The sequence below is a fragment of the Hemitrygon akajei genome, chromosome 2 (assembly GCF_048418815.1).
Source record: "Hemitrygon akajei chromosome 2, sHemAka1.3, whole genome shotgun sequence".
NCBI lineage: Eukaryota > Metazoa > Chordata > Chondrichthyes > Myliobatiformes > Dasyatidae > Hemitrygon > Hemitrygon akajei.
Genome location: NC_133125.1, coordinates 196,615,339 through 196,641,280, shown reverse-complemented (window position 1 = coordinate 196,641,280; position 25,942 = coordinate 196,615,339). Strand labels below are relative to the sequence as shown.

Below are 25,942 nucleotides of genomic sequence, written 5' to 3'. Positions count from 1 at the left end.
CATGCGGTTGTGAGGTTGGAGTGCCAGCAATAACCTCTATTCCCCCTCCCCCACAGGGAGCGCTGACCCAGCTGATCCAGTATTATCACCGATTCCACCGAGTGCTGTCACAACCACCCCTCCGCAGCCTGGCCGTCCGCTCCGAGCTCATCAACATTCACCACCTCATGGTGGAAGTGAAAAAACACAAACCTAATTTCTGATCCTCTCTGCTTTCCTCAATCCTTCCTCACCCACATTCCTCCATCCCTCCTCCCACACTCCTCCGTCCTTCCTCACCCACACTCCTCCATCCCTCCTCCCACACTCAATCCTTCCTCACCCACATTCCTCCGTCCCTCCTCCCACACTCCTCCGTCCTTCCTCACCCACACTCTTCCATCCCTCCTCCCACACTCAATCCTTCCTCACCCACATTCCTCTGTCCCTCCTCCCACACTCTTCCGTCCTTCCTCACCCACACTCCTCCATCCCTCCTCCCACACTCAATCCTTCCTCACCCACATTCCTCCGTCCCTCCTCCCACACTCCTCCGTCCTTCCTCACCCACACTCCTCCATCCCTCCTCCCACACTCAATCCTTCCTTACCCACATTCCTCCGTTCCTCCTCCCACACTCCTCCGTCCTTCCTCACCCACACTCCTCCATCCCTCCTCCCACACTCAATCTTTCCTCACCCACATTCCTCCGTCCCTCCTCCCACACTCCTCCGTCCTTCCTCCTTCCCAAGTCAAGTCAAGTCACTTTTTATTGTCATTTGACTTGACTTGTTCCCTCCTCTCCAGATTCTGACATTCCTCCTCTCCCACGTTCCTCCATCCCTCCTCTCCAATATTCCTCCACCGTTCCTGTCCCACACTCCATCCCTCTTCTCCTACATTCTTCCTCTGCCCCCCCTCTGATGTGCGTTACCCTTTAAGTACAGTGCAGGTGCTATGGGTTGGCTGATGTGCATGTGTAGTAAACAGCAAAACCCGATGGACCAACCTGCAGCAACATTCCCTCTCCAGAACCTGCTCAACTCTCTCATCTGGTCGGCTGTTTGGAGGATTCAGGATGGGGGTGCAGAATGTGGGACAGGGTCCCGGTGCTGTTTGAACACTTGGCTCTGCGTTGATCCAGAATGGCCCTGGGTCCGGACAGCACAACGGTCAGTGGGAGCCCTGACGGGGCAGGATTTCCTCTGGAATTCATCCCAGAATTAAAAGAGTGGAACCAGGGCTGAATGTCTCCTCACGGAGAGAGAGAGGTGGGGATTGGGGCAGGTGCAGTACAAGATTGAGGGTGAGCTGAATCTGTCACGTGTACAGCGCAATGCCCCGTTTGTATCAGCGACAAACACAGACCGAGGGCGTGCTGGGAACAGCCACGTGTTGCCACAACTAACTCATATGTCTGGAATGTGCGAGAATCATAATCGGTTTTATTATCGCTGACATGTGTTGTGAAATTTGTTGTTTTGTGGCAGCAGGACAGTGCAATACATAAAAAATACTGGAAATTACAGTAAGAATTCTAGAAATAATAAATTAGTACTGAAGGAGAGCAAAACCGAGGAATTGTTCATGGTTCTTTCCGAAATCTGACGGTGGAGGGGAAGAGCTGTTCTTGGAGTGTTGACTGTGGGTATTTAGGCTCACGAGAAAAGGAGGATGGAGAGGCTCCTTCATGATGGAAGCTGCATCCTTGATGATGTCCTCAATCGTGTCGAGGCTAGTGCCCATGGTGCTTTACAACCTTCTGCAGCTTTTTCCGAATCTGTGTAGTGGCCCCCACCCCCCACCCCAAACCAGACATTGATGTAACCAGTCAGAATGCTCTCCACGGTAAATCTGTAGGAATTTGCTAGAGTTTTTAGTGACAGACCAAATCTCCTCAAACTTCTAACGAAGTATAGCCTCCAGTGTGTGCTCCTGCGGGGACCCAGCAGTCGAAGTATCAGAGTGCAGACTACGGTGAATTAATGTCTCAGGTGCTTTATGATGAGTGGGGCTCTTCACCCAGCAGATTTTCATGGCTTCCAAGTTCTTTCCTCCGTCCCCGAGACAAGGGCAGAAATAGGGGTAGAGGGTCTCAGTGAAGGTGTCAGTGAAGGTGTGGAGGTGAACCATCCCATCCACGTCATAGAATGATAATTGCCCGCCTTCATAGTCCAGGTAGATGCCCACCGTGTGCGGGCTGCGGGTCAGACTGAGCAAAGTGGGAGGGTCCGTGAACACCGTGTACTCACTCTGCCGCCTCAGGCTTAATCTCCAGTACCCATCGTCGGGATAGCGTCGGATCCTCCCCTTCCTCTGGCAGGATTTTTTGGCTACCCCGAGATCCCACTCTGTCTTCTGTCCCACCTGCACCTCCCAGTAGTGCTGCCCTGTGGAGAATCCCTCCATGGCCAAGACGCAGGCGCACCGATCGAATCTCTCAGCTGACTCTGGCACTGTCCGCCGCTGCTGTCCCATCCTCACGCAGTGCAGGTCCTCGGACAGGACGAGCCAGGCGTTCGCAGTATCGGGGTTTAGGGTCAGAGGCACCGGTACTGAGGGGGAAAACACACACAAAAGCTTCAGAAAAGATTCAAGTTTGCTTAATGTTATTTCCAGTACACACGTGTAAAGATCAAAGTAATTGTTACTCCAGATCTGATGCAGCACAGAAAAAGCAGAATAAGATAAAGAACACAAAAAAAGATTAAATATAAATACTTAAGATAGCATGCATACATAGATTGATTGTATGTCCATAATGGGATGCAGGCACAGGATCGTCTGCACATAGGGTGACTGGCAGTTTTAAAACGATAAAGAGAAGATCAAAACATCCAGTGGAATGCATCATTTGCGTCAACAACCAACGCAGCCCGAGGATGTCCTGGGGCTCCCTACTAGTGACGCCATTCTTCTGGCACCAACATATCGTGCCGTAGCTCACTGAGATCCGTCTTTGGAATGTGGGAGGAAACCCGCACGGCCATGGAGCGAAGTGGAAACTCCGTACAGCATGACTGTGGGCCCACCCAAATCTCAGTCAGCTCGACACCACTTTCTCACCATTGTAGACACTGCAGCAAAGAAGCAGGCTGTTCAGCCTATCCAGTCTCTGCTGAACTGTTCTGCTCAGTCCCATCGATCTGTGTGGACCACAGCCCACCATACCTTTTCCATCTATATACTTAGCCACATTTCTCTTAAATGTTGAAATCAAAGCTGCATCTCTATGTTGACTGGCAGTACATTCTCACAGAGCCCAGAACAGTACAGCACAAGAACAGGCCCTTCAGCTAATTAAATATCTAACTAAACTAATCCCATCTGCTTTCACAGAGTTCTTCCCCACACATTTATGAGCCAATCTAAAACCTTTTAAATGCATATTATATCTGCCTCTATTTCTCTCCCAACAGCACACTCCAGACACCCACCAAGTTAGTAATCAAATGGCTCACTAAACTAATCTCTTCTACCTACACAACGTCCATTTCCTCACATTCGTGTGCTTAGCTAAACATCTCTGGTGCCTCTCCCACCACCCCAGGCACCCATCACTTTGTTTGATTTAAAAAATACTTGCCCCTCTCATCTTAAACCTGTGCCCTCTCGAATTAGTGATTTTGGTCCTGGGCAAAAGATGCTGTCTTGTCTAGTCTATCATAATCTTGTAAAGCTCTATCAGATCTTCTCCGCTCAGCCTCTTCCACCCCATTTGTCCAACCTCTCGTTAGAGCACGTGCCTTATAATTTAGGTGGCATCCTGGTAAATCTCTTCTGCACCCTCTCAACAAACTCTCTATAATGGGGTGACCGGAACTGTATGCAATACTCCAGAAACAGCGTAACCACAGTTTTATAAAGCTGCAAACTAACTTCAATGCCTAACCTAATGAGGTTCTCCTTAACCACCCTCTCAAACTGTGTAGCTACTTGAGAAAGCTAAGAACCTGGACCCCAAGATCCCTCTGCTCATCAACACTAAGGATGTATGCTGTACCCCTTGTTACCAGTCTCCCTAAGGCCTCGGCCTATGAAATCTATGATTCTTGAATGAATTGCTGTGACTCAGAATTGGGGCATTCAGCCCAGTGACTATATGCTAGCTGCTGACATTCCCTTATTTATTTTATTAGACACACTGTGTGGAACAGGCCCTTCTAGCCCAACGAGCTGTCCACCTTGTTAACACAGACAGTTTGCAATGGCCAATTAACCTACTAACCAGTATGTGTTTGGACTGGGGGAGGAAACCCACCCTGTCACTGTGCCAGAGTGGAACTATAAACTCCAGAAGTCGCTGAGCTGTAATAACCCCACTTACCTGGCTCAGCTCAGGTGTAGCCCACTCTCCCATCAAATCCCTGTCCTGATCTGTCTGAGCTGGGACGGGAGAGGGTTCCAGGTTCTGTGCCCCCTCCCCACTATTATCATTTACACGGAATTATCCCACTCCCTTTGTATAGTTCTGTTCCAGATTTCCATAGGGAATCCTGTTCCATCCCGAATGAAACCACTATTAAGTACACTTCCCGATTGCCAGACATTTAAATTCCCGTTCCCGTTCTGGCATGTTGGCCCAAGGCTGTCATACTTGAACTACAAATTCTGAAAGGCCAAAATGAAGCCACTCTCAGGGTTGAGCAGGAACACCTTATATTCTGTCTGGCTGGCCTTCAACCTGATGGCATGAATATTGATTTCTCCTTCTGGTTAAAAATATCCTTCTCCTCCGCTCTTCTATTCAATGATCTCTTCTCACCTGCTATCACATTCCTTTCTCTTCAGCCCTTTACCTTTCCCATGCACCTGGCTTCGTCTATCACCTTCTAGCTATCCTCCTCCCCTACCCACGTCTTTTTATTCTGGTGTCTTCCCCCGTCCTTTCTGGACCTGAAAAGAGGACTTGGCCCTAATCGATGACTGTTCAATTCCATAGATGCTAACTGACCTGCTGAGTTCCTCCAGCGTATTGTGTGGTTTGCTTAAAATTCACCCAGCTACCTGGTGACTTGAATCCTCAAGTTCAAGTTGAAGTTTACGATCATCTGACTGTACTTACATGCAACCGAATGAAACAAAGTTCCTACGGACCACGTGCATCCACAAAACACATATCACACAGGGCACATAAAACAAAATATTACCATAAATAAGACATAATGTAGTGCATGTATTCCGCAGCACAAGTGAACAGTAAACAGCTTGCTGTCTTGGTGAGGAGGGCCCTGTGGTGGCAGGGTATTCATTCACAGGCAGAGGGTAGAAGCTGCTACCTAGTCTGGCAGTCCTAGTCCTGATACTCCTGATGGTAGTGGGTGAAGGAGATTGTGGAATGGATAGAGGGCAAAAGAGATTGTGGGGTGGGTGGTGGGTCAGAGAGATTGTCGGATGGGTGGTGGGTCAGAGAGATTGTGGGGTGGGTGGTGGGTCAGAGAGAGATTGTGGGATGGGTGGTGGGTTACAGAGAGATTGTCGGATGAGTGGTGGGTCAGAGAGATTGTGGGGTGGGTGGTGGGTCAGAGAGATTGTGGGATGGGTGGTGGGTCAGAGAGAGATTGTGGAATGGATAGAGGGCAAAAGAGATTGTGGGGTGGGTGGTGGGTCAGAGAGATTGTCGGATGGGTGGTGGGTCAGAGAGATTGTGGGGTGGGTGGTGGGTCAGAGAGAGATTGTGGGATGGGTGGTGGGTTACAGAGAGATTGTCGGATGAGTGGTGGGTCAGAGAGATTGTGTGGTGGGTCAGAGAGATTGTGGGATGGGTGGTGGGTCAGAGAGAGATTGTGGAATGGATAGAGGGCAAAAGAGATTGTGGGGTGGGTGGTGGGTCAGAGAGATTGTCAGATGGGTGGTGGGTCAGAGAGATTGTGGGGTGGGTGGTGGGTTACAGAGAGATTGTCAGATGAGTGGTGGGTCAGAGAGATTGTGGGGTGGGTGGTGGGTCAGAGATTGTGGGATGGGTGGTGGGTCAGAGAGAGATTGTGGGATGGGTGGTGGGTTACAGAGAGATTGTGGGATGGGTGGTGGGTCAGAGAGAGATTGTGGGATGGGTGGTGGGTCAGAGAGGTTGTGGGATGGGTGGTGGGTCACCGAGATTGTGGGATGGGTGGTGGGTCAGAGAAAGATTGTGGGATGGGTGGTGGGTTACAGAGAGATTGTGGGATGGGTGGTGGGTCAGAGAGAGATTGTGGGGTGAGTGGTGGGTCAGAGAGGTTGTGGGTCACCGAGATTGTGGGATGGTTGGTGGGTCAGAGAGAGATTGTGGGATGGGTGGTGGGTCAGAGAGGTTGTAGGATGGGTGGTGGGTCACCGAGATTGTGGGATGGGTGGTGGGTCAGAGAGATTGTGGGATGGGTGGTGGGTCAGAGAGGTTGTAGGATGGGTGGTGGGTCACCGAGATTGTGGGATGGGTGGTGGGTCAGAGAGGTTGTGGGATGGGTGGTGGGTCACCGAGATTGTGGGATGGGTGGTGGGGATCCTCAATTGTGCTTCGGGCCCTTCATCTGCAACGCTCCTACTAAATGTCACAGATAGTGGGGGAGGAGGCCCTGGTGATTCTCTTGGCATCATAGGTAGATAGATACTTTATTGATCCCAAAGGAGGTTACAGTGTCACAGTAGCATTACAAGTTCACAGATATGTAAATATCAGAGAAGTAAGGAAGAATAAAAATAAGTAACCACAAACAGTGTAACAGGAGGGGGGTCATCACTTCCCTGGCTATAGGTTGACTCTTATAGAGCCTAATGGCCGAGGGTAAGAATGACCTCATTTCGCACTCTTTGGAGCGGTGCATTTGTCTTAGTCTATTACTAAAAGTGCTCCTCTGTTCAGCCGAGGTGGCATGCAGAAGGTGAGAAACATTATCCAGAATTGCCAGGATTTTCTACCACAGCCTCTGGTGTGTCCAGTTTGACTCCTATAACAGAGGCAGCCTTTCTAATCAGTTTATTCAGCCTGTTGGGATCACCTGTGTTAATGCCATTGCCCCAGCGCATCACCGCATAGAAGATTGTACTGGTGACAACAGACTGGTAGAACATGAAGGCGAGGCCTGCACACTCCTCAGGAAGGTGAGGTGACTCTGGCCTTTCCTGTACACAGCCTCTGTGTTGGTACTCCACTCAGGCCTGCCATTGAGGTACTTGTTAGTCCTTACCATCAGTGTTAACAGGGCTTAGTCCTCCTAAAGTCCATCACCATCTCCTTTGTCTTACTGATGTTGAGCTGAAGATGATAAAGCTTGCACCATCTGACAAAGTACTCCACCAGGGCCCTGTATTCATCCTCCTGTCCGCCCTTCATACATCCAGCTATTGCTGCCTGATCATGACCGTTGGCATAGAGTTTACGTGTTTTTCCTGTGACCGGGTGGGTTTCTGGGTGCTCTGGTTCCACCCACACCCCTAAAAACAGGAGCAAGAGGAGCCGATCCACTCATCAAGCCTACCTTACCATTCAGTGTCTGATCCATACCGGTCACAGCTCCTTTGGTAGGTCAATTTGAAGGGCAGAATACAGGGTAATGGCAGGATTCTTGGCCATGTGGAGGAACAGAGGGATTTTCTGGTCCACGTCAATATATCCCTCAAAGTTGCTGCATAAAACCCTGGTTGGGCCACACTTGGAACATTGTGCTCTGTTCAGGTCATCTCATTATTGGAAGGATGTGGAAGCTTTAGAGAGGGTGCAGAGGAGATATACCAGGTTACTGGCTGGATTAGAGAGGGTGCAGAGGAGATTCACCAGGTTATTGGCTGGATTAGAGAGGGTGCAGAGGAGATTCACCAGGTTACTGGCTGGATTAGAGAGGGTGCAGAGGAGATTCACCAGGTTACTGGCTGGATTAGAGAGGGTGCAGAGGAGATTCACCAGGTTACTGGCTGGATTAGAGAGGGTGCAGAGGAGATTCACCAGGTTACTGGCTGGATTAGAGAGCATGTTTTATGATAGACTGAGTAAGCCAGGAATTTTGTCTTTGGAGTGAAGGAGGATGAGAGATGAATTCATAGAGGTTTACAAGATGATGAGACATAGATTGAGTGGATATACAGAGACTTTTGCTCTGGGTGGAAATAGCTAATTTGAGGGGGCTTAATTTTAAGGTGATCGGAGGGAAGTCAGTAGGTTTTTTACACAGAGTGGTGGGTGCATGTAGTGCCAGAGATGGTGGTAGTGGCATTTATTTACACTAGGGACATTGAATAAGCACATGGATAATGAAAAGTGGGGGGCTGTGTGGGAGGGAAGGGTTTAATTAATCCTTGTGGGCCTTATCGTTTTATGGTCAAAAAATCAGTCCAAGTGATGGGTCTTGCCCGAAATGACTGTCCATTTCCCTGCATAGAAGCTGCTTGACCTGCTGAGTTCCTCCAGTGTTTTGTGTGAGGTCTGCATCTCAATAAATGCTTGTACACCCCCACTATTCCACAGACGAGAACTGAGAGATTTAAATCAGCTCACCAGGCCTGATAACGTCCATCATCGCGTGCCATGCTGCATATTGCAATGGGCCTTTGAATACCCCCAAGGGCAGATCCAGGTCAACCGGTTCTAGTGAATTGCCTTTATCGCTGAACCTGCAAATTAAAGTTTGCATGTTGCAACAATACAGCTGTGATTGTTTGAAAGTTTGACTTGTTACTTCAAGAACGTGATGGGATCTCTCACCTCCTGTTCCAAATGCTCTCCTCCTGAAACAGACAAGAGGTAGGTCTTAGTATTAAATAGAACACAACAGCCCAGAAACAGGCCCTTTGGCCCATCTAGTCTGTGCCAAACTATCATTCCGCCTCGTCCCATCGACCTGCACCCAGACCACAGCCCTTGACTTCCCTCCCATCCATGTGCCTATCCAAATTTCTCGTCAATATTGATTATCATCCCTGCAGCCACCCGTGGCTCTGGCAGCTTGTTCCACATCTGAGTGATGAAGATTCCCCTCAACAACTCACCTTTCACCCTTATACCATGACCTCTGGTTGTAGTTCAGCAGAAAAAACCTGCCTGCATTTACCCTCATAAATTTATATACCTCTATCAAATCTCCCCTCAATTGTTTGGTTTTAACAAATCTCAAAGACTTTAAAACAGGAAGCCCCACACCAGTACATAGCTTTCCACCACTGTCTACACAAACTTCAGGCTGAGTCCAGTTGCTCCCCATTCTTTCAGGAGGTCCCAGAGAGGGAGGGCAGAGTTCCCACAATGGTTCCAGGGAGGAGGGATCTCGGGCATGAGGTGAGAGACTGCAGAAGCCAGGACTCTCCCGCCCCCCCCCCACCGGGGAGAACTTTGGGAAGAGATGGGATGGGGGGTGGACAAGATCAGGGTGTACTGAGTGGCTGAGCCCAGGAATCTGTTCACTCTGGCTGACAGTTCATGGAACGGAGATACAGATTTAAAGGTAAGGGTGAGGGTAAGGGGCAGGGGGAGTGAGGGTATCCTTGCCCCCCAGTGAATGGGGCTAGTCTGTGTGATGGGAGACTGAAAAGCAATCATTGTTCCCCCCCTCCCTCTCTCCCCTCTCCTCCCCCCCTCACTATTTCCATACCAGGTCACAATGCAACCAATCAGAGTACTGTCCATTGTTCTCTCTCCCTCTCCCTCTCTCCCCCTCCCTCTCTCCCCTCTCCTCCCCCCTCACTATTTCCATACCAGGTCATGATGCAACCAATCAGAGTACTGTCCATTGTTCTCTCTCTCTCTCCCTCTCTCCCCCTCCCTCTCCCCCCTCTCCTCCCCCCTCCTCCCCCTCCTTCTCCCTCTCCCTCTCTCCCCTCTCCTCCCCCCTCACTATTTCCATACCAGGTCATGATGCAACCAATCAGAGTACTGTCCATTGTTCTCTCTCCCTCTCCCCCCTCCCTCTCTCCCCCTCCCTCTCTCCCCTCTCCTCCCCCTCACTATTTCCATACCAGGTCATGATGCAACCAATCAGAGTACTGTCCATTGTTCTCTCTCCCTCTCCCTCTCTCCCCCTCCCTTTCTTCCCCTCCCTCTCTCCCCTCTCCTCCCCCTCCTTCTCCCTCTCCCCCTCCCCCCCCCCTCCCCCCCTCACTATTTACATACCAGGTCATGATGCAACCAATCAGAGTAGTGTCCATTGTTCTCTCTCTCCCTCTCTCCCCCTCCCTCTCTCCCTCTCCCTCTCTCCCCTCTCCTCCCCCCTCACTATTTCCATACCAGGTCATGATGCAACCAATCAGAGTACTGTCCATTGTTCTCTCTCCCTCTCCCTCTCACCCTCCCTCCCTCCCTCGCTCTCCCCTCTCCTCCCCCTCACTATTTCCATACCAGGTCATGATGCAACCAATCAGAGTACTGTCCATTGTTCTCTCCCTCCCTCTCCCTCTCTCCCCCTCCCTCTCTCCCCTCTCCTCCCCCCTCCTCCCCCCTCCTTCCCCTCCTTCTCCCTCTCCCCCTCTACCCCCCCTCCCCCCCTCACTATTTCCATACCAGGTCATGATGCAACCAATCAGAGTACTGCCCATTGTTCTCTCTCTCCCCCCTCCCTCTCACCCCCTCCCTCTCTCCCTCCCTCCCTCTCTCCCTCTCCCTCTCTCCCCTCTCCTCCCCCCTCACTATTTCCATACCAGGTCATGATGCAACCAATCAGAGTACTGTCCATTGTTCTCTCCCTCTCTCCCCCTCCCTCTCTCCCCTCTCCTCCCCCTCCTCCCCCTCCTTCTCCCTCTCCCCCTCTACCCCCCCTCCCCCCCTCACTATTTCCATACCAGGTCATGATGCAACCAATCAGAGTACTGTCCATTGTTCTCTCTCCCTCTCCCTCTCTCCCTCCCTCCCTCCCTCCCTCTCCCCCTCTCCCCTCTCCTCCCCCCTCACTATTTCCATACCAGGTCATGATGCAACCAATCAGAGTACTGTCCATTGTTCTCTCCCTCCCTCTCCCTCTCTCCCCCTCCCTCTCTCCCCTCTCCTCCCCCCTCCTCCCCCTCCTCCCCCTCCTTCTCCCTCTCCCCCTCTACCCCCCCTCCCCCCCTCACTATTTCCATACCAGGTCATGATGCAACCAATCAGAGTACTGTCCATTGTTCTCTCTCTCTCTCCCTCCCTCTCTCCCCTCCTCCCCCCTCCTCCCCCTCCTTCTCCCTCTCCCTCTCTCCCCTCTCCTCCCCCCTCACTATTTCCATACCAGGTCATGATGCAACCAATCAGAGTACTGTCCATTGTTCTCTCTCCCCCTCCCTCTCTCCCCTCTCCTCCCCACTCACTATTTCCATACCAGGTCATGATGCAACCAATCAGAGTACTGTCCATTGTTCTCTCTCCCTCTCTCTCTCTCCCCCTCCCTCTCTCCCCCTCCCTCTCTCCCCTCTCCTCCCCCTCCTCCCCCTCCTTCTCCCTCTCCCCCTCTACCCCCTCTCCCCCCTCACTATTTCCATACCAGGTCATGATGCAACCAATCAGAGTACTGTCCATTGTTCTCTCTCCCTCTCTCTCTCTCCCCCTCCCTCTCTCCCCTCTCCTCCCCCCTCCTCCCCCTCCTTCTCCCTCTCCCCCTCTACCCCCTCACTATTTCCATACCAGGTCATGATGCAACCAATCAGAGTACTGTCCATTGTTCTCTCTCCCTCTCCCTCTCTCCCCCTCCCTCTCTCCCCCTCACTCTCTCCCCCTCCCTCTCTCCCCTCTCCTCCCCCCTCACTATTTCCATACCAGGTCATGATGCAACCAATCAGAGTACTGTCCATTGTTCTCTCTCCCTCTCTCTCTCTCTCCCCTCCCTCTCTCCCCTCTCCTCCCCCCCCCCCCCTCACTATTTCCATACCAGGTCATGATGCAACCAATCAGAGTACTGTCCATTGTTCTCTCTCCCTCTCCCTCTCTCCCCCTCCCTCTCTCCCCCTCACTCTCTCCCCCTCCCTCTCTCCCCTCTCCTCCCCCCTCACTATTTCCATACCAGGTCATGATGCAACCAATCAGAGTACTGTCCATTGAGCAGCTATAGCAGTTTGTCAAAGTTTTAGATGACATGCTGTATCTACACAAAATTCTGAGAAAGTAGAGCGGCTGTACCGTCTTTTACATAATTGTACATGCGTGCTCATCCCAGATTTAAAGCCCTCTCTGTTGATCAGGGTCAATCATGGATGTTGTGTCCTAGTGTCTACGTGGACAGCAATCAAGTCAGTACACAAGCCAGGGAGAGAAAGCAGGTGCCCATGTAGCAAGCTCCCCCTCTCCGTGCAGCTGGTGAATCGGAAGAAATAGCAGAGACCGATATGGTTTGGCACCAGCAGCATTGAACTCAACATAGAACTGCCTTCGGGACTGCAGCTGTGGAGTTTTCTTTCCTGGGGGTTTACTCCTGAAGCTCTCTCCATGTATGGGTGTAGCTGCCAGGCAGCGGAGCTTTCAGATCAGAGTTTTCCTTCTAGATGAGCTGGCAACCATGTTGATGAGCCCTATCAATGACTGGTTTTAAGGCACACAGTTTCCCACTATTCCTATCAGTAGATACGGTTCTACTGGGCTTAGTAGTTAAGCCGCACATGAAGGCCAGTAGCTGGACTTGGTAGTGTCTGGCAGAAGCATTTAAGATAGTGGGAGCTCATCCCCACTGCCTCCCCTGGATATGACAACCTTGCGGAACCTCTGCTAGGACAGCACCAAGGAATTTAAAGTTACTGAACCTCTTCATATCCGATCCCCGAATGAGGATTATTACAATCTGGTTGCCTACCTTGAGTAGGGCCATTATGTCCTGTTGGTTCATCTGGGACTGCAGCTCTCCCAGTACACGTTCAATGGCGTCCAGTGCATCCTGAATCTGCTGCAGATTCTGTTCCATCTCCTCCAGAATCCGGCCCTCTGCCTCTCGGAGGTCACGGCTCAGCTGCTCCTCCCTCTCGTTAAGGAAGCGGTGCATCCTTGTAAACTCGAACTTGATGTGACTCTGCAGGCTGCTCGACTGCTCCTGCGAGGCAGAAAAAATGTGCTGAAAAATCAAAGTTCAAGAAGTTCAAAGTAAACTTATTATCGAAGTACATATATGTCACCATATGCAACATATGGATTCATTTTCTTGCAATAGAATCAATGAAAGACCAGACACAAAATGGAGAAGCAGTTGTAATGCCCTAGTTCAGATATCTACTGCTGCACTGTGGGGTACTTCATTTTAGCAGTCTTCTCAGTAAGAGCAGTGCTCTGCTGGTAAGAGTGTTTTGGTTTCGGCTAAAGGAACCATGTTGTTCAACTTGGGGATGTTGTATCAGCCAGTCAGGATTGTCTTGGGTCGTGTTGTAACTTTCTGCCCAGTGTGATGGGATGGCACATTCTTGAGAGCCGGGTGGGAATAGATTTCCAAATGACAGTAGTCTGGTTTGGGAGCACGGCACAAGGGAAGATGCCACCAAATGCTGCCCGAAGGAGAGACCCCGTTGTAAGAAGTGCTTCGAGCCTACGAATGGTTCAGGAAGCTGTGTGTTTAAAGGAGGGAGTGCCAATACTCCTGGGTTAGCCAGTTCACCTGAACTGGTCTTCGAAGAAAGTTCGAACTATGGCTGGTATCCTTAGTGCAGAGTGTGGGTTCAGCGTCAGTAATCAAAGCAAAGCGTCCCAACTGAATCAGAAATGAGCTCCAATGTTCACATGCACATTTGGACTGGTTTAACTGTAATGCACCCTTCCCTCTTTTTTTCCTTTTCCTGTTAACTGTTCGATAAAGTTGAAATTTTATTCTGGTGTAAGATCTGTCATTTCTTGGTGACTGGTAATTGAGTGTGAGCAATACTTACACAGCATTTGCTACAGTCAAAGTTCCTTAATTGGAACATCCTTATTGTCCAGTTTGGTTGAACCCCAAATCATACCGACCCTAGGCGTATTTTGCTTCTGTAAGGTGGCCCTCTCACCACTGAGTCTCATGCCTGTTAGCAGAGTTAGCTAACGAGCCATGGTGAGAGGTCACACAATCAATGTGCAGAAGGCAATGAGCTGTATGCATGAGATGAAGAGGAGAGTCCAGAGGTTGTGGGAACAGTTCAGTGATGGGGTGAATGAAGTTAAGTTATCCTCTCTAGTTGAAAAGCCAGACAGTTAAAGGTAATGACTGTTCCTGAACCTGGTGGTGTGAGTCCTGAGGCTCCTGTACCTCCTGCCTGATGGAAGCAGTGAGATGAGAACATATCCTGGGTGATGGGGGTTCCTGATGGTTGAGGGGTAATAACTGTTCCTGAACCTGGTGGTGCGAGTGCTGGGGCTCCTGTGCCTCCCGTCTAATGGTGGCAGCAGTGAGACGACAGCATGACCTGGGTGATGGGGGTTCCTGTTGGTTGAGGGGTAATAATTGTTCCTGAACCTGGTGGTGTGGGTCCTGAGGCTCCTGTACCTCCCGCCTGATGGTGGCAGCAGTGAGACAAGAGCATGGCCTGGGTGATGGGGGTTCCTGTTGGTTGAGGGGTAATAATTGTTCTTGAACCTGGTGGTGTGGGTCCTGAGGCTCCTGTACCTCCTGCCTGATGGAAGCAGTGAGATGAGAACATATCCTGGGTGATGGGGGTTCCTGATGGTTGAGGGGTAATAACTGTTCCTGAACCTGGTGGTGCGAGTGCTGGGGCTCCTGTGCCTCCCGTCTAATGGTGGCAGCAGTGAGACGACAGCATGACCTGGGTGATGGGGGTTCCTGTTGGTTGAGGGGTAATAATTGTTCCTGAACCTGGTGGTGTGGGTCCTGAGGCTCCTGTACCTCCCGCCTGATGGTGGCAGCAGTGAGACAAGAGCATGGCCTGGGTGATGGGGGTTCCTGTTGGTTGAGGGGTAATAATTGTTCTTGAACCTGGTGGTGTGGGTCCTGAGGCTCCTGTACCTCCCGCCTGATGGTGGCAGCAGTGAGACGAGAGCATGGCCTGGGTGATGGAGGTTCCTGTTGGTTGAGGGGTAATAATTGTTCTTGAACCTGGTGGTGTGGGTCCTGAGGCTCCTGTACCTCCCACCTGATGGTGGCAGCAGTGAGACAAGAGCATGGCCTGGATGGTGGGGAATCCACTAAAATGGCAAATTTGTGGATGACTGCAGGACTGGGGTGTAGTGGACAGCGAGGAAGATTATCAAAGCTGGATCAACTGGAACAATGGCAGATGGAATTTAATGCAGATGTGCATTAGTGAAGCATTGCACTTTAGGAGAGCCAACCAGCGCAGGACTTGCACAATGAGCAGTAGAGTGTTGATGAGTACAGGAGAACAGAGGGTTCCTAACCCTCACTATGACCGAGGCCACTCTTCATCTCGTGTTCTCGGTATTTATTGCTTAATTATTTATTATTATTATTATTGTATGTTTACATTCTCTCAGCTCAAGCTGGAGAAACCCGAGGTACGAGCACAGCCAAGCACTTTAATTGTAAGGAACTTTCAGACTATTCCAGTGTTGTTTAGTATTGTTGCTTTCTGGAAGTTTACAGAAATATTGCAGAGTAGGCTTAATTGCTTAATTCTATTGTGTAGTTCCTTTGGGATGATACCAGTTGTAGACAATGTTCATGTTCCATAGTCTTTCAATTTCCTCTTTTATTTCAGCATATTTCTGGTGTTTCTCACTTACTGATTTCTGTAAGTTACTTGTGTTTGGAAAGGCTCTATCTAGTAAGTAAACTGTTCTTGCTTGTTTACCCAGAATTGCTATATCTGGATGGCTGTTAGAGGCTGATAATAATGGATCAGTCGTAATATAATTTCTGGGACTCTGACTCCAAAACTGGATTAGGCTTTTATTTATAGTACGGTCTGGTGTTTGTGTTTTAAAGCAAGGTTTTGGTGAATGACGTTTGCTGTTTGATTGTACCTGTGTAGGTAATCAGATTGAGTTAAACTGCTGTAGGATCCTGTAACGTGTTCAACTGTTTCTGGTTTCACTTGGCATTTCCTGCATTTATCATCTTGTTGGTCTTTTATCATGTATTTATGATAATTTATATGATATTCTTTGTAAATTTTCCAGATATTATTCTAAAACAATACATTAACACGGGTATAGTGAAAACGTTATTGCCTTAGTTTTACATATATCACAATAACTATCGACATTGGGAAAGATTTTAGACAACCTCTCCTTCATCAAATAGTAACGATGTACAATTTTAAACTGAATCAGTGAATGACTAGCACTGATCGAAGAAGGGTAAACCAATTTCAAGATCCGTATCCAGTCCTCCGTCGTAAAGGTCAAATTAAGTTCCTTTTTCCAATCTTGTTTAATCTTAAAGAAAGGGTGCTTATCCCATTGTAATAATAAATTATAAATTCTTCCTTTAGTAGGGTTTTTTTTGTGTCACCATATTTTTCAATCTTTAAAACATTGATTTTTTTCCCTTTGAGACATTGTGTCACTTACTTCGATGTACTCGTGTTATTTTGGATAATAATAATAATAATAAAAACATTTGAAAAGAAAATGTTATTGCCTTGGTTATATTTTTACCATTGAGCTCAGCTTGGCCTATTTTCTTAGGCCTTGAAGTAAAAAGTTTTCCCATTATTGCACTATAATCTATTTTCTTTGCTTGTTGATATCCCAAATGCTTTTGTTTTGTGTTCCTCCATCGGTTGTATTGTATCCAGCTGCTCTGCTTTGTACTCAATCAGCTCTATTGCACCTCTCTTTATTTTTGATGTTCTGTAATTATCCCGTCCAAAGTTCATGTTCATTTCTTTAGAAAATAATTCTAGTTGGATGAATTGCTTTAGTTTTACTTATGAAGGAGCGTATAATTTCAATTCACCCATGTATAGAGGGTGCGTCAACGTGTAATTTGTTTGTTTGTTTCTGATCTGATCCCCAATTGTTGTGCAATTCAATCAATTAGAGACGGGTTTAAAGCTAGACTGAGCCAAAGTGAACTTATTGTTTTTTTCCCTTTCTTCACATATATTATTTATACAGCTTGTTGTTTCCCCTGCTAGTCATCTGCAATATTGCTGCTGTCTTCCAGTGATTCTGTTATGACTGTTGGACTTATTGAGTGTGCCCAATGATTCATGCTCTCACAGTGTCATAAAACTAATGACCGGGGTGCACTTGGTGACATATTTGTACTTCGATAACAAATTTACTTTGAACTTTGAATACAGATACACAATTTCTTGAAAGTGCCATCAGACACGGATAAGGTCTTACAGAAAGATTTTGGCACATTGGCCTTCATAAATCAATGTATTTAGCACAGGAGGTAAAGTTGTATAAGATGTTGGTGAGGCCTCATTTGGAGTATTGTCTGCAGTTCTGGTCACCAACCTACAGGAAAGGTGTCAATAAGATTCAGAGTGAACAGAGAACAGTTAGAAGGACTTAAGGACCTGAGCTAAAGGGAAAGGCTGGGACTTTATTCCCTGAAGAGCAGGAGAACGAGGGGAGATTTGATAGTGGTGTACAGAATTATGAGGGATACAGGCAGGGCAAATGCAAGCAGGCCTTTCCCACTGAGGTCGAGTGAGACTACAACCAGAGTCATGAGTTAAGGATGAAAGGGAACGTCAGTGAGAACGTTTTGATTCAGAGGGTGCTGCGTGTGGAATGAGCTGCCAGCAGAAGTGCTGGATGTGGGTTTGAAAGCAATATTTAGGAGAAGTTTGCTTAAGTACACGGATGGGAGGGGTACGGAGGGCTGTGGTCCGGGTGCAGATCAATGGGACGAGGCATATTAATAGTTTCTGTGTCGTTGGGCTACATGATTCTGAGTGAAGTCAGCGAGGCAGGAGGGTGGCAGGTGGAGAGGGGAAAAGTGAGAGCAGCCTCACCCGCACTTCGGAGATCTTCTGCCTCTGCTGGAGCCTGGCCTTCAGGGCAGCGGCCCTCCTTCGCCTGGCCGTCTCCAGGTGCGACTGCAGCTTATCCTGGGAGGAGGCAAGAGAGACATCACGGCCATTCAGTTCAAGTTTATTTGTCAATTAACCATACATGGATACAGCCAAAGGAAAAATCGTTACTCTGGGGCCAAAGAGCAAGACACAGAACCAACAGTCACACACAGCACAAGGCAGATACAGTGCATATAAAATAGCAAGTCACACACAAAATATACTGTACAGTCCAAATCGCTGAGTCCCTGAATGTTGCACCAGTCTGCAGACGAACAGCTTATCTTCTGTTGATGGACACTTGGAGCAACTCCGAATCCAGTGACGACACTATGCCACACCTCCTCCGCACTATGCTTCACTCCAACAACTTCCCCTGGGCAGCTGCAGGCAGGTGGCAGCACAGCTTTAGGCCTGGTCTTTGCTTTAACCGAGCAGCTCACCCGACTGCCTCTGCCAGTCGCCAATGAACTAGACTTGCAGCATCCCACACCACCAATGTCCAACAGGATCTTAAAGGCAATCACTCGCTGTCAGACTGCACGTCACTTCCACGCACCGACTCTGACACCAACAACAGCACCGAGTCCAGCTCCTTCAGTTTCTCCACCAACGAGCAACTCGCTGATGGGGTAGACCTGCAGTTCTTAATGTCCAGCGAGGTCTTGCGATAATAAAAAGACAATACCATGTAGGAATCAAACTGGACCCACTGGAGGCTGTGGTAGAACAAAAGGACCCTCTGAAAATCCCGGCAGTTCTGGACGATGTTTCTCACCCTCTGCATGCCACCTCGGCTGAACAGAGGGGCACTTTCAGTAATGGACTAAGACAACTGCGCTGCTCCAAAGAGTGCGAAATGAGGTCATTCATAGAGCCATTAGGCTCTATAATGAGTCAACCTGTAGCCGGGAAGTGATGCCCCCCTCCTGTTAGACTGGAAACCTTTTTTTTTTATTATTCCTTACTTCTCTAATATTTATATAACTGTGAACTTGTAATGCTACTGTGACACTGTAATTTCATTTTGGGATCTATCTTTGGATGGCCCCCAGGAGCCGCTGTGCTGACTGTGCCACCAATCCGCCATCTTACCAGAAGCAGGGAGACTGCTGGGAGGGACTATAACACGACACTAACTTGCCACCATAACCAACCACTGATCGAAACCTATCGAATAGTGAAAGGCCTTGACAGAGCGGATGTGGAGAGGATATTCCTATAGTTAGGAGCTAAGGACACAGCTTCAGAATAAAGGGGAATCCTCTTAGAACAAATGTGAGGAGGGATTTCTTTAGTCAGAGGGTGGTTTCCACAGGCAACTGTGGAGGCCAGGCCTTTGGGTATATTTAAGATAGAGGTTGATAGATTTCTTGATTGGTCAGGGCATGAAGGTGGGAGATTGGAACTGAGAGGGAAAATGGATCAGCCATGATGAAATAGTGGAGCAGACTCAATGGGCCAAATGGCCTAATTCTGCTCCTATATCTTATGGTCTAACTCTCACTTTAGAATTTTCTCCTGGTTTGGAAAATAGTCTATGCCTTTATTTCTTCCGCCAATGTGCATGACCACACCACTGTGTGTTTCTGGGGATCTCTGACACTGCAGGGGGGAGAAGTTCCAACTAAGCATACCACCCACCATCTTGTGCACCTCATCTGATGTGCCCCGCCCCAGCCTCCTCTGCTCCAGGGAGAACCAAGCCAGCCTCTTCACCCCTGACACACTCGGGAGGGGGCAGCTGTCGAGAAGGTGTCAGTAACAGAGCAGCCGGATTCAGGTTCACAAAGCAGGACTGTTGCCCTGGTCTCCGTCACGGCAAGACACGCTGAGGGGAGGATCAGCAGAGGCGCTCACAGCTTCGCTGAAGGAAACCAATGTTTCCACAATAAAATACTGTTCCACTGTTGTGGGCAGTGAAGGCGGTCAAGAATCACAGACAAGGAATGGAAAATGAAGTCTAGTGACACAGTGTGGAACACGGTCTTCTGGCCCAGCAAGCCCCCTCTGCCCACCGACCCACCCAGCCTAATCACAGGAAGATTTACAATCACCAATTAACCTACTAAGTGTACGAGTCTGGGTTGTGGGAGGAAACCCACACATTCATGGGGAGGAGGTACAGACCTCCCACATTCGCCACCCGAATGGAACTCAACTCGATGCCCTGAGCTGTAAGAGCGCCACACTAACTCCGCCATGGATGGTCCCAGGCCCGACTGTGCAAGGAAGACGGTTGTGCATGGAGCTAGCTGCCCCATCCCATAAAAACCCAGTGTGACAGAAACGCCAACAGAAGCTCCAAACACCTCATTCACGGGAGAGGAAGGACGGTCGCCTAGTAGGCGTAGGAAATGCTGATCAGCCCAGGGCAGAGGGTTCTGGTGAGCTGCTGTCGACCACCTATGCCCTAGAAGGGGTGATTGGAACAAGAAGAACTGCCACACCACTGTGGCACCCCCTGACGTTGAACCTTGAGAAGATGATTGAGGGGAGGTTGGGCCCTGGGGAGTGTTCCCTGAAAGTGGCATCGCTGGTAGACAGCGTGCTGATCTCGGTTAATCACCTCTTTCACTGCCACAATGAGGTCACCGTCGGGCTGGAGGAACAACACCTTCAACCTGACATTGATTTCTCCAGCTTTCAGTAATTCCCCCTCCCACCCCCCCACCGCCACCCTCTCTATTTTCATTCCCTCTCGCCCTTCTCTCCTCATCTGTCCTCCCATACTCACATGATCTACAGACGCACAGTAGAGAGCTTCCTGACACTGCACAGTATGGAAACTGTGTACAGGAAGGCTCTGCTATGGATCAGGGAGTCCTGGTGGAAGGAGCAGTCCCACCACCCTACCCCCCCCCCCCCACCCACTTGGCCAGCTGTCCCGCCACCCATTCCCGCCCCTGCAACAGAGTCTGATCCCAAACTGGGTCATACCCGATGAGGGAATCGGAGTGAAGCTGGTGTCCTCACGGAGGTGGGGGTCTGAGGGGAGGCTCACCTGGTAGATGTCCAGTGCCTCATTCACTGGGATGTAGTGGTGATATTTGTGCTCCCGGCTGTCCCGGCAAATCCCACAGATCAGTTTCCCGTCCGTCTCACAGAACAGTTTTAGTTCCTCCTCGTGGAGCGGGCAGAATAGGTGTGGGAGATACCTGCAACCCCTCATTTTCCTGCTGTCACCTTCCCACTGCCCCTCCCCACAACTTTCTCCCTCCTCTTCACTCCTCCCCCTCCCACCCTCCTTCCTGTTGTGTCCCTCCTCCCCATTCCTCCCAGCCTCTCTCCTACTCTCTCTTTTTCCCTCCCCATCCCACTCCCTCCAACTCTCCCAGCCTGTCGTCCTCTCCCTCTCTAAACCTGATTTTCTCATCCTAGATGCCTCCCTCCACCTCTCCTCCTCATCCCATACTTTTCCCTTTTCCCTTGGCCCTGCTCTCTCACTCTCCAAATGTGAGCCTGTGTCCCACAACCCCTCCCTCCACCTCTCCTCCTCCCCATCCCATACCTTTCCCTTCTCCCTTAGCTGTGCTCTCTCCCTCTTTAAAACCCTCCCAATTTCCCTCCAACTCTCTCCCTCATTCTCATTTCCCCTCTCCCTCCATCTTTCCCTCTTACCCTCGCTCTTCCTTGCACTATTTCCCACCCTCCCACACTCCCTATTCCTCTCCCCCTCCTCTCTCTTCCCCTCCCTATCATCCTCCTTCCCCTTCTCCCTCTGCTTCTCTCTCTCACTCTCGCTCTTCCCTTCCCTCACTCTGTCTCTTCCCCGCGCCCTCATCTTCCACCTCTCCTCTTCACCCTCAGTCACTCTTGCACCCGCTCCCTCCTTCTGCCTGACTTCCACCCCTTCATCCTTGCCCCCTCTCCATCTCTCCCCTGTCCTTGTATCATTCCCCACTCTCTCTAAAACCCCCTCACCCCCTCTCCACCTCTCCCCTTCTCCTGCCCTCTCACCCTCCCTTTCCCTCGGGCTGTCAATCTCCCTCACCTCCCCTCTCTCCCTTTCCCGTTTCCTCACTCTCTGCCTGTCCCCTTCATTTTCTCTCTCCCCTTCACCTGCCCTTTGCCTCCTTCTCTCACTCTCCCCATCCATCACCTTCACTCTCTCTCCCTCCCTCTCCCTCTCACCCTCCCCTATCTGGGCACCATTCCCTTCCCTCTCTATTGGACCCCCACCCTCCCTGTGCCGCTTTTGCTCCCCCTCTCCTGACCTGTGTCTCTCACTCTCACCCTCCCTTGCTCTGTGCCTCTCTCCCTTCCTCTCCCTCCATCTCTCTCTCTCATTCACCTCTCCTTCTCTCTCCCTTTCCCCTTCCCTCACTCTCTGCCTCTCTCTCACACGCTCCCTTTCCCTCCAGCTGCTTCTCTCAATCTCCTCTCCTTCCCCCTCTCTCTTCCTCTCCCTCTCCTCCACTCTCTCACTTATCCCGTCCTTCTGGATCACTCTACCTCTCTCCCTTCTCCTCCCTTTCTCTCTCTCCTTCTCTCCCTCATCGCCTCTCTGCATCACTCGCGCCCTTTCTCTCACCTCGTCCTCCTCTCGCACACTCGTTCTCTCACTATCCCTCTCCCTCCATCTCCCTCTCTCCCCTTCCCTCACACTCTGCGTCTCATTTCCCCTCCAATATTTCTCCCCCTCCTCTTCCCTCCTTTCCCTTCCCCTCCCCTCCTTCTCCCCCTCCTTTCTCGGCCCCTTCTTCATCTCTTCCTCTCTCCCCCGTGACTCCTCCACACTGCTCCCTGTCCTAGCCACTTCCCTAATGGTCCTCTCCGCCCTCCTCTCCCCGTCCCTCAGACCCTTCTCTGTCCCTCTCTCTGACGCCCGCTGGCGGCCGAGCTCTCACTGCCGGGGACCCTCCGCTTCTGCGGCCGCCGATTCCGAGGCCGAGCCACTGGGTTTCCGGGACGCTCAGCGCCGCGGGAGGCCGGCTTGATCCCCGGAGCAGAGCGGGACTCGACTTCCTGATTCCCTGCAGGCTGTGCGAGGGAGGGAGGGGAAGAGGGAGAGGGAAGGAGGGATAGGTAAGTAGGGAGGGAGGGAGAGAGGTGAGGTGGGGGTGAGGGAAGAGGGAGAGGGAGACAATCAAAATAAAAACTACCAGGTATGTTGGGTCGTGTCAGAAACGAGCCACGCTCCCGAATAATAGCTTCAAGACAAATTCAAGGAAACAAAGTTTATTAACAGTTCTGCAGAGCTGGGCCCCTTCAGAGAAGGGAACCCTGAACCTTACAGGGCAGCAGGTTTTATTCTTCTTCCTTACCACCCCTCCTCCCTGACTCGGGAGGTACACAGTGTTTTCCCATTCCATATTTGGGGTTGTTTTTTTACACGTTTCTGTAAAACAATAGTCCATATCTCAGGACTTCAATGATTCCACAAACAGTTAATTTTGTCAAGGCTTCTGCATTCATAATTAGATCACACTTGTTTACAGACTTTAACCCAGACATAATTAAATCACATTTGTCCTTTGACTTTAACCCGGACCTGTCAGAAACGCACATCTTAATTTTGAATCTTACAGGTCGGGTAGTTTGAAGTGTGTATATTTGATGGGAGTATTATTGGCTAAGGCAATGAACTTAGAGAATGGAACTACCATGAACCTTGATTGAGAGAGGGACACACCAGGACATCGAGAAACAGACGTGTGATCAGTTAAGGAATTATATAAAAGTTATAGGGTTGTTACGATATACTTATACATGCACTGGTGAGCGGCCGGTTAAATTTGCTGCGCATGCGCCGTTGTTTTTATCTGAAATACCTGTCTCGAAATGGTGGCGGCGGTGGTTCTCGGAAAATTGCTTTTTTTCAACCGCAACCCCACGTCTTTTTCAACTTGTAGTTGGCAGCACCACTCTGAAACATCAGAGGGTGAGTGTAAGAGCAGAAAAATGTCAAGCGAGACGAGCAACTGGCCACAAATAGAGACGGGTGCAGTAGCAAGGCCCGGAGGTGAGACAGCAGAATCTCGGCGGCACCCAGCACCCGCGGGCGACCCCGTGTCGGGGAACCATGGTCGGGGCAGAAGTCCTCCCCCAGTCAGCGGGCCACCGGCCGTGACGGTGAACCGCGGACTGATGGACGGATGTGGACTAACGACAGCGTCGTATCACGACTGCACAAACAAGTTCCAGGGTACCAGACGGCAGTATCTTTGCACTTGAGGTCGACAATAGGTTTGTGTTCGCAGATGAGGCTGAAGGCAAAGCCTTCACAAAGATTTCAGCTGCTTTTGCCAGATACGCTATCGGTGAGAAAAGGATGAGACATATGAATGGCGCTTGTTCAACAAGCGGCAACAAGAACAAGGTTTGTTCTTTGAATCGTTTCTTGCCAGCCTTAGATCGCTTGCAAAGACACGTAATTTTTGCTTGTGTGTGTCAGACAGTGTGCTGAGAGACAAGATGGTACTGGGCATGAACGACTCCCAAACCAGAAGACGTCTGTTACAAGAGAGAAAGCTTTCGCCCAGTGACTGCATTGACATCTGTAAAAGCTCAGAAATGTCCGAATCACACCCAGAAGCAGTCAGCACAGCTGCAGATAGCGGGTCTGCTACTGTCCATGGGATTAAACCTCACGCTAACAAGGAAGGTTCAAAGCATCCTGGACGGAAGGGGAGTGCTAGTGGTGGAGCCAGAGCTAAAGGCACCTTGAACAGCCACAGAAGCAAAGTGAACCCTTGCCAGTACTGTGGCACGGAACATGCAGGAGACAAGCAGCATTGCCCAGCGTACGGACAGGTGTGCAAGGCGGGTGGCATTGGAAAACACTTTGCAAAGGTATGCAAGCAGAAGCCCGTCCGTGGGGTGGGAGCACAAAGCGATGAGAAAGCCGACAGTGACAGCAGCACCGAGTTGATCGACAATGTCAGCAGTTTGAAGACAAAGGATAGCATCTCATCACCGGAAAGCCAATAGACTTCCAAGTCGACAGCGGGGCGAGCTTTAACATTTTCCCCCGCAAATAGATCACGCACTAAGACAATGCAGAGAAAAGCTGCTGATGTGGAAGAAGACCACCATGGACGCAGAGTGAAATTGTGTAACCCCGTGACGAACCGCAAGTATTCTGTCGAATTTGTCCTGGTCACTGACAGCTTTACACCATCGCTGGGAAGCAGGGCCGGCCAGCAAATGAAGCTGAATTACGGTCACCGATGGCAACTTTCGCAGGCTGCATGCATCCACACTCAACGGAAAACAGCGCACAGCAGGAGAACGCTATGCCGAGGTGTTCGATGATGCGCTCGGGGAGCTTCCTGCAGACTGATGAGGGAGTTCAACCCACAGTGTTACCCCCACCACGTCTACCTCACGCCATGAAGCGGAAAGTGAAAGCTGGTAGACCGCAAGGTGATAGCTCCAGCCCATGAACCTACAAGGTGGGTTAGCCAGCTATGGTCGCAGAGAAGAAGAACGGCATTGACCCTCGACCTTTGAACAAAGCGCTGAGGAGAGAACGCTACCCCCTTCCGGTGATAGAGGACATTTTACCAGATCCCGACCAGGCTGAGGATTTCGGCAAGCTTGATACGAGTTCTGCATTCTGGCCAGTGAAATTGGACAGCGAATCAAGCCTGCTCACCACCTTCAGCACACCTTTCGGGCGGTATTGATGGCTCAGACTTCCGTTTGGAACCAGCGTGTCATCAGAGATCTTCCAGCGCAGACTGCATACCGGGAGTGATCGGCGTCACGGACGACATTCTGGTGTACGGAAGAGGGGAAACGCAGGGAAGGGCAATCGCCGATCATGATGTGAAACTTGAGCAGCTATTACAGCTATGCAGAGCAGCATATCAGGCTCAACAAGAACGAATCTGTCTTCAGAGCGACAGAGATACCCTTTTTGGGGGCATCTCATCACAAGTGAGGGACTTCAGCCTGATTCTGAGAAGGTCGCTGACGTTCTCAACATGCCAGCACCCACAAATGTGCAGGAAGTGCAGCGACTGATCGGATTTGTCAACTACCTGAGCCGTTTTCTACCAAGTCTCTCAGATACCCTTGAGCCAATAAGTCAGCTGACAGAGCCAGATGTAGCATGGGAGTGGTCAGCTGAGCAGCAAAACGCTCTCTCCAAGATCAAGCCGATGGCATCCGCGGCACCGGTGTTGACCAT

At 50.2% G+C, this 25,942-nt stretch overlaps 2 protein-coding genes across 4 annotated transcripts in view; one reads left to right on the top strand and one right to left on the bottom strand.

Annotated features, from left to right (window-relative positions):
• The window catches only part of vps52 (VPS52 subunit of GARP complex), a 126,941-nt gene extending 125,385 nt beyond the window's left edge, over positions 1-1,556 (top strand). For both annotated transcript variants that reach the window (XM_073034622.1, XM_073034631.1), the window contains one exon: positions 57-1,556. In XM_073034622.1, coding sequence (XP_072890723.1) covers positions 57-203 — 147 coding nt within the window. In that variant the 3' untranslated portion in view covers positions 204-1,556. The remainder of the gene's footprint in view (positions 1-56) is intronic.
• LOC140719774 (zinc-binding protein A33-like) lies at positions 1,408-21,009 on the bottom strand. 2 transcript variants are annotated; one of them, XM_073034644.1, is made up of 6 exons: positions 20,810-21,009; positions 17,746-17,841; positions 12,690-12,944; positions 8,654-8,676; positions 8,447-8,562; positions 1,408-2,534 (listed from the first exon to the last, which is right to left on the bottom strand). In XM_073034644.1, exons 1-6 carry the CDS (start codon positions 20,975-20,977, stop codon positions 1,885-1,887), a joined length of 1,308 nt encoding a protein of 435 aa, XP_072890745.1. In that variant the 5' UTR covers positions 20,978-21,009; the 3' UTR covers positions 1,408-1,884. The 2 variants fall into 2 exon arrangements, with proteins under 2 accessions (XP_072890745.1, XP_072890753.1); XM_073034652.1 differs by having other exon boundaries at positions 12,690-12,923.
• Positions 21,010-25,942: the final 4,933 nt, after the last annotated feature.